General features: G+C 41.9%; 1 protein-coding gene across 1 annotated transcript in view; it reads right to left on the bottom strand.

Annotated features, from left to right (window-relative positions):
• Positions 1-4,720: 4,720 nt before the first annotated feature.
• The window catches only part of TMEM241 (transmembrane protein 241), a 42,014-nt gene continuing 37,597 nt past the window's right edge, over positions 4,721-9,137 (bottom strand). The window contains exon 15 of the mRNA XM_035125439.2: positions 4,721-6,201. Within this exon, the coding sequence (XP_034981330.2) occupies positions 6,141-6,201 (61 nt within the window). The 3' untranslated portion in view covers positions 4,721-6,140. The remainder of the gene's footprint in view (positions 6,202-9,137) is intronic.

The following is a 9,137-nucleotide window of genomic DNA, read 5'->3' as shown; positions in this document are numbered from 1 at the left end:
GTATTGTACAGATTATTATTTTGAAAAGCTGTTCTCTCTGCATACACCCAAGCAAGTGAAACTTTTCAAAAGCTCTGCCTGCCTACAGTGTTACACAAATTGTGGGGTGGTGGTGGTGCAGGAACAATGAGGCCGCCGATACCTAAATACAGTATGTCTTTTAAGATTAAATTGTTGGTGTCTCTCACTTTATTGCTACCATTACATTCCTGAAGTGTTCATTATTCAGTGGATTTTTAAAATTCTGTAACTCAAATGAAAAGAAAAACAAGTGATTATCAAGTAGGCTTAGCATAGTGTAACAGCTTTTGTTTACGTCTATATTGTTCACAGGAAAAAGAAAGTGAAGTCTTGATAGCAGTGCAAAAGCATTGCAATACAACAGCAATGCTAACATGGGAACACCTCTCTCCTCTTGTCTGAAAGGAGCTAGTACTGATGGCAAGATGCAAGTAAGAAAGAGGAAAGCAGAGCTCATGTTTTGCAAACTAAAGGTTCCAGGTCCTCTTGCATCTCCAAGCGCTTTCTCGAAACCCTTCAGAGCTGCTGCCAGTCAGTAGGCAATACTGAGACTGATTGTGTGTGTGATTCTGGACAAGGCAACTTCCAGTATAAGAAAGGGCAGGGGTTCTCAGTGCAGTGAACTTTTACTGCAGCATTATATGCAAAATCCCCATAGGGCATCCACAGGACTCGATACTGGACAGTAACAGTCATTTTATTACACACCTGCACCCGATAAACAGCAAGAATTTTACCACTTGGCAGGAAAATACTAAAACTCAAGTTACTGGCGTGTGAAGGGTCTGATCTTTTTCACCATGATGTCACTATTAACCACAAGGTTTTGCTATGGACTATTTTCCTGCGAAATTTCGTTAGAACTACTTGTGTTCTAACTTATGCAAATATACTGGCTTGGAGACAGAGATGTGCCCGTTGAAAGGTGTGGATAGAAAATTACTCCCACTCTCCTCTCTCTGCAGTATCTCTGAAAATGCCTCTTCTGAGCATCAGGGAAGCCTATTTTAACAATGAAGGAACCGAGCATCTCCAAAAACTTGAGCCGGAGACACCTTTCATGAGCAGAGACTGACTTTATGGTATTTTCCTCTCGTCAGCTCTCTGAATATTGGAAGAGTCTTTTGGGGAGGCTGGAAAAAAGTCACAGTCCACCCACTGCCTTCCATTGGTGCATCTCTAGTTCTAAGCCATTATCTAGACTTCAGTTCCTTAGACGCTTCTTACTCATAGCAACATATTGAAGTCATAGTAAAACTGCAATTGGCAGCATTTCCAGAATGGTTAAAAATACTGTGAAGTGCTAAATTTAACCCATCCTTTTATAGTTTATACAGTGTTTTTATGCTTGGAGCTTTGAGGAGATCAAGAGAATAATACTTCAATTATCCTGTGTGTTACCTGGAACTGATAATCCGTACAAGGGAACAGGAGGGTTATAAAATCTACAGAGGCAATCATAGCAATCCACGGAATTTTTGAGGATGTCTCCTGAAAGGTTGTTAAAATAAAAACTAACTTTTCTGTTTAAGCAAAGCATTTCTGAAATGGCAGCTGAGGCACTTGAACTTTAAAATCTCTTCCTTCTATTTTGTTTTATTGCAGGAAAGGTAGTACTTGGAAAAAACAACTCCATGTTGATTTAAATCCATTTTGTATAGCCTGCTAGGTTCATGATAATTTTCAATGGTGTAGCAGGCACACTGAAATCCTTACACCTGCTTAACCAGGGAGCAACTTCCATTGAACACTGGATCATAACTTCTTAGTGACAATGTATAGATTTGAGGCATAGTGGGAAGACATGGGTGGTGCTGTGGTCTAAACCACAGAGCTCAGGGCTTGCTGATCAGAAGGTCGGTGGTTCGAATCCCTGTGACGGGGTGAGCTCCCGTTGCTTGGTCCCAGCTCCTGCCAACCTAATAGTTCAAAAGCACGTCAAAGTGCAAGTAGATAAATGGGTACCACTCCGGCGGGAATATAAACGGTGTTTCTGTGCACTGCTCTGGTTCACCAGAAACGGCTTAGTCATGCTGGCCACATGACCCGGAAGCTGTACGTTGGCTCCCTCGACCAGTAAAGCGAGATCAGCGCCGCAACCCCAGAGTCGTTCGCGACTGGACTTAACAGTCAGGGGTTCCTTTACCTTTACTGTGGTCTTCAGAGGAGTTAGAGCTTTCTACCTACTTCATGGGTTTACACCAAGCTTCCTCAAACTCAGCCCTCCAGATGTTTTGAGACTACAATTCCCACCATCCTTGACCACTAGTCCTGCTAGCTAGGGACCGTGGGAATTGTAGGCCAAAAACATCTGGAGGGCCGAGTTTCAGGAAGCCTGGTTTACATAAAGATCACAACTCTACAAGTTCTGTACACTCCTGCAAGAGGTGTGTCCAGGTTTTTTTCCAAAGTACTCCGCTAAACGGAGGAGAACTTAAGCCAGCACAAAAATAAAAACACATTTCCGATTCAGCTGAGGTATGCTACATCTACATCAGCTTGTGTATGCTACATCTACCTGTTAGAGCTGCAAGATGAGGACAAAGCTAATCTAACACAGGACTTGCCAGCTGCCATAGGCTACATACTGCCTACTATTGAAAAGCCATTAGCACCTATTAAGAGGCACTTGGAGCTGTCATGTTTTGAATAAGCTTTTCTAGTCCTAGACTAGGAAAGGATTAAAGTGTTTTATTTTCCCCAGATGTATTAATAATTAGGGGTGCCAGCCACGTTTCAGCTATGCAGTTAATTAAGCATTGCTGATGCCGCATCAGCCTGTTGACAGGTAACTTAAAATCAATCAGTTTTGCCTATAACACCTAACAAAAACCTCCAGTAGTGCCCATAAGGAAGTATAAAAATATATACTGATTAATTAATAAAACTACCACTTAGCCACATTTTTTTAAAAAAACAAAACAATTTTGAAAGGCAAAATAAACTAAAGCTCTTATGCCTATATATATCTCAAAATATTATTAATGGGACTTCCACTGCCTCTCATTAGGAAAGTTTTTTTCCCTTTATCTCATTAGAAAAGTGTATTTCCCTTTGAAACCAGCTGCTTGGTTATGCTTTTGATGCATAAATTATATATAATTAGTGCAATAAATTATACACATTGGTATTGCTGCCCAGAGTGGCTGGGGAAACCCAGTCAGATGGGCGGCATATTAATTAATTAATTAATTAATTAATTAATTATTACTACAGTATTATTATTAACCATAGCAAAATATTCTCAGTTTCCATTTCAGGCATCCCCACTTCCTATCTTTAGGTAAAGGTAAAGGACCCCTGGACAGTTAAGTCCAGTCAAAGGCGACTATGGGGTTGCACACTCATCTTGCTTTCAGGCCGAGGGAGCCGGCGTTTGTCCACAGACATCTTTCTGGATCATGTGGCCAGCATGACAAAACCATTTCTGCCACAATGGAACACCGTGACAGAAACCAGAGCACACAGAAACGCCGTTTACCTTCCTGCCACAGCGGTACCTATTTATCTACGTTCTTGCACTGGTGTGCTTTCAAACTGCTAGGTTGGCAGGAGCTGGGACCAAGCAACAGGAGTTCACCCTGTCATGGGGATTCGAACCGCTGACCTTTCGATCAGCAAGCCCAAGAGGTTCGTTCAGTGGTTTAGAGCACAGCGCCACCCACATCCCATTTAATATCTTTATGTACCGGTACATGTGCACCAGTTTTGGAATGTTTCTCACGCAGGGCCTTTAGCATCATATCCCTGGCCACAGAGTCAGCAAACATGAGAAGGGACCTATGTGCATACAGACTTGTTCATATGTAGCTCTTCCACATTGTGTGTGTGTGTGTGTGTGTGTGTGTGTGTCCTTCGCTAATCAGGCTCCCCAGCCATGTGGAAGAGGAGAGTGGGTGGGTGGGTGTATGATGGGAGGCAACATTCTAGACCAAAATGAGTCATGGGTCTGGAGCAATTTTAAATCCCAAACAAAATCACAACCTGTTGTGAGATACAAAGACCCATTTTGTACTCGCAGGTAGCAGCTAATGTTCTTCCCCAACCACCATAATAATGATATTGTATGATTTGTTCTCCATTCCAAACTGAAAGGCTGCAAGCCTGAATGAAAGGTTCACTTTACCTAAATAATTGCCTTTTGAAGCTTGAACCATGTAGGGGTTTATTTATTTATTTTTGCTTTGCATTAGGCTTCTGATTAATGATTGAGTAAAAAGTACATAATTCAGCCCTTTTGAGGATATGACGAGTGATAATGGCATCTGAATGCCCTTGAAGGGGCAGCTGTCCAGAACCAAAATGGCTGGGAGTGGGAGAGAATGGAAGGCTAACATTGCTATGGAAACTGCCTGTGTTCCAATGAAACAAAGTTGCAGAGGAAACGACAAAAGAGGATCAATATACTCCTTACAAATACATAGCAAAGATTGAGGCTGCAATCAAATGCATGCTTACCCAGGAGTAAGCCTCACTGTGCACATGAAAGCTCATACCAATAACAAACTTAGGTGCTACTGGAAGAGTTTTTTTTAATTTTGTTTGAACTCAATGGGACTTACTTCCAAGGAGCCACATATAGATTTGCATTATAAACTGTATATACTTGTAGGGATTGCACCTATTGGAATTTAAGATGTGTAAATGCTTTTGTGTGTGTGTATAATAGATAACAATCCTAAGACAGAAAAAAGACACATTGAAAATTGCAAATACGATTTACTGGTCAGTTATTTTACATTCAACATGGGCTTGTTGTGCTAATCAGTTATCACTTCAAATGACTCTTTTCCATTAGCTGAGCTTTCCAACATCCATGAACACACATCAGATTGTGGCTTCTGGTTTTCAGATATTTGGGGTAAGTGGGGGTGGGGGGCAGTCCCAAGATTGAATTAAACAGCTTTTTTATGCAGAGAGAATAATTGAATGTGATACCGGTACTTCCATCTTATAAGAGGGTATACCAAATCTATGCTGGTTATAGTTTTATTTTCACAGTGAATAAGGTCACTCAGCCTAATTTTGTTTTAAAAACATACAGAAGTGTTCCACAAAGAATACAGTTCTTCTGGTGCTATACATCAGTGGAGGATCATCAGCTACCTGGTTGATAACCTTAAATTGAATGGAAACTCTTAACAAGAACGGCTACAGAACTGGCTCCTATTTGCAAGGTATGGCAGAAACAGTTGCTTTGCTTGTGCTTTCATGTGTAGATACTCCCAAGTGCCAATCTTCAAAATGCTCACGCTTAAGGCTCAGTAGGAATTGCTTATAATCATGGAACAAAAATTAGCCACCTCCTGCTGCAATCATGACACAACCAATAGGATTTGGTTCTGAAAAGACATGTCCGAGAATGCGCTGTTGGACATTGTGCTTGTCTGTGCCCACACTCAAGAACACATAGAAAGTGTGCCCTCTTCCTCTGCATGCACATACAGACAGATTTCTGCAGTGGATTCACGTTGCCACCCTTACACATTTACACGGGAGGAGCAAATCCCATTAAACAGGTCTTCTTTCTGAGCAGACACACTTAGGATACCTCCCACGTGCTTTTGTTTCTTCATGTATTGCTGGAGTTGTGTATGATGGGAGAGCAAGGAAGCAGCAAGCACACCACCTGGGCAATGCATGTCCCAGACTGAGCACAAAATACTACCAAGTCTTCCCTGTACCCAGATACACCTGGAAATCTGTCACAGAACCAAGAAGCTTGTCCATTCTTCCTTCACAAGTGAGACTACGGTCCTACAATTTATATTGCGGTAAAGGGCCAGCCATCACATTCTGAATGGTGCAGAACTCGAAGTAAGGTTGGAAAGGGGGTAGGAAGGTGCTGTAAGCATGCCCAGATGGTTTTATGGCATCGGATCTAGTTTAGTTGAGACTGCACAATTTAGTTTAGCCTAGCTAGTATAAAGGTTAACAGAGTCCTGAGTTTCCGCACTGCTATTAATAACAGTTTTATAGCTTTGAAGAAAGAAGAAAATGGAATTAAGTCACTTGCAGTTTGCACATCTTCACTGCTGTTGCTTTGGATTTTTCAGTCGCTGACTATTACTCCTGATTGGAATCCTTGGTTATTCTCTTCATTATTTCTCCTTATATATTCATATGCCAGTCCTTTCGATGTAAAGCAGTGAGGCTTCAGCAAATCCACCAAGTAAAAGACTGTTAAACAAAGCAGAGGAGAAACTTTATTAACAAAGATTCACTTGGGCAATCACAGGAAACTCACCGAACAGGATGGCATTGCCAAAATAGTCTGATTTTCATGCCGAGATATTTCTTCAGTTCCTTAAGTAATAGAATAACAACCACTGGAAATTTGTTGAGAGTATGATGGCATCCCAGTTGCTTACCCCTGGTTCCTCAAGATGACAGGAACTTGGTCCCTCACTTAGGAGCACAATTGCTGTTAGGGCACCTTTGTGGAACCATACATTGAAGCCTTCTGGATGCCAGAAGCAATTGTATACATGCATGGCTGCACTGCATGGAGAAAAGGAACATTTCGGCAGCCAAGGTCATTTGACATGTAGAAGGCACTCCAAGCACTGGGCCCCAGAGTTCTTGGGCCTCCACATGTTAATGCTGCACCATTTGCCCTCTGGCAACAGTCTTGATTTTCTTCCAGCCCTGTCCTCTAACTATCACAAAGCTCTATGAACTAACTAACTATTGATTTAATGTACCGCAACACTCTTGGAAGAGGGAAGGGGTGGTCTTTGTTACAGTTAGAGGGCTACTTCCTTCTAGAATACCACTTGTCCTCCCAGTGCCTGATGGATGAATCTTGATTAACCTAGGAAATTCTGAATAACTGGCCTGGATCAAGGAATTGGTCTTTAAAAAAAAAAGTAATTGCCCTCTCTTTCTTATGGCTCTAAGTATGATGTGGGGATAACAAAGTAAGTTCTTGCCATGCCTGCACCTATATGTTTCCATGTCAACATCAATCTCTCTACTGGGTCAAATCCTGCTGCGAAAGAGATCATAACCATACACAAAATTGCCACATCACACAGTTGTTGTCTACTACACTGTAAAGCCTGACACAAACATCAATAACAGCAATAACCATGATATAATGTTACATATGATGCTCTTAAAAAGGCTGCATCGCCACTGGACCAACATCGCCAGTGGTGGGCAGAGCAATGAATGTGAATTTTACATTTGTGCAGTAGCAAGAGTCATTATCGGTTCCAGAACACAGTCTAGCCAGGAAATAAACATTAGGGAGGGTGAAGCAAGGCTGGGGAGGGTCTGGAGAGCATCCAGGGGCCTCATTTGGCCTTCAGGGCTGATGCTCTCCACACATGGTTAACATTGCAACTTGAATCCAAAGCATCTCATGATCTTCTGATCTCTCACTGGAATGCAGTCCCCAATTCATCTCTGAAGAGCCCCTCTCATGTCCTATCACAAACTGTTTCAGAGGGTTCCCTGACCCTTAAGAGTAGCTCTTTGCATCAGGAAGGAACAGGAGAGGCCTGATGCAGTTCTTTGGACCCAAGCCTTTATGCTTTCGGAGTCAACACAAAAATTTCTAGGGCTCAATCTATGTAAAGCTCTCAGATAAGGGAACTGCTTGGTGATCATTGCAGAAAGTAAAAAAGAGAAATGGTAGAGGCTATTTGAAATGTAGCTAGTTGGAATTCTTTTTTATTTTATCACACCATTCATGGTATACACTCTTCTTTATCCTCAACATCCTCATTCGTTAGGTTAGGCTGACAGAGAGAGGGAGGGAGAGAGATTGGCCCCAAGGTCATATAGCAAGCTTTGGTGCTGAGCTGGCATTTGAATTAAAATCTATCCAGTACAACAATCTAGGCACCACACCAAGGATAGCCAACCTTTGGTGCTCCAGTTGTTGGACTCCAATTCCTATCAGTCCCAGCCAGCATGGTGAACGGTCAGTTATTCTTTATGGAACGAAAGGCTTGGGAAGTAACCGTCACAATGGGACTTTAATTGGATGGATCACTTTGATGTCTTATACAATAGTCCGCCAGACTGGTCTAGGACACAACGGTCCATGCAGTACATTCATCAAAGGCACTTCCTCAGCTTCTCGCTTCTCCCATCACCATTCCAGCAATGACATTTCCTACTCTGCACTAATCTTGCGAACAACACAGCTTGAACAAAGGGTTCCAAAGGTAGCAGAGTTCAGTGGAGCTGTCTCTTGTTTCTAAAGATGTCAGCTCACACTTCATTCATCTTGAGCAAGGGGGAAGTCGTGTCTCCAACTCTTTTCTTAAGTCACTCAACAAGAAGAATCCACAAATCGCTGGCTCAGCTCCATTTCCTTTTCTACAATTCAGTGTTATGACCTTATATTTTAAGCCACAAGGCTTAGTTTATGAAACAGTAAAGCTCCTTATGGAACTTTATAAATAAAACAAACTTTTGTAGTTTTTATTGGTAAGAGGGCATTTTTACACGGCAAACCATGCAAAGCTGTCTGGATTTTAATAGCATTACATCCATTTAAACTCTTAGCATTCACCACCAGGCTGTTTTTTGCAAATTATGCAAGTGGCACTGCTCCTGAAAAGGCAAGCTCTTGCATAACCATTATGGTGCAAAGCATTTTATAATGATATCATTATTCCTCGTGAGCCCGGAATAAGAAAGATATGATAGCTCAGAAATATCATCGCCATTTTACTTTGTGGGGAAGGATGTTGGAGAAAGACCCAATTGCGAACTTTCCATGAACACTTACTTGGGCATGTGCCTATTAAACTTCAGCAGATCTTATGCATGATACCATATCATAGTACTGCAGATATACTGGCTACCAGCCCTAGTCTGAAATTAACAGTTAACTTGCTTGGATGCCTGCAAAACCTTTATGTCCCTAACTAGAATCACAGAATTGGTGGAGGTCCTGTAAGATATTTCACCTTCATGTACAAAATCCAGAGTTGGAGCATCATCACCAGGTGGTTGTCCAGCCTCTGCTTGAAAACCTCCACTCTAGATCAGAAGTGTGGAACCTCTTCCAGTTTCTTCATTCCATGCCTGACTTTATAAACCTCTATCCTCATCACCCTTAGGCACCTTCTTTCTATCTACATTAATCCCTTGCTAAT

The sequence above is a fragment of the Zootoca vivipara genome, chromosome 8 (assembly GCF_963506605.1).
Source record: "Zootoca vivipara chromosome 8, rZooViv1.1, whole genome shotgun sequence".
Taxonomy (NCBI): domain Eukaryota; kingdom Metazoa; phylum Chordata; class Lepidosauria; order Squamata; family Lacertidae; genus Zootoca; species Zootoca vivipara.
The sequence above is the reverse complement of the archived record's forward strand: the minus strand, read 5'-3'. Positions and strand labels throughout refer to the sequence as shown.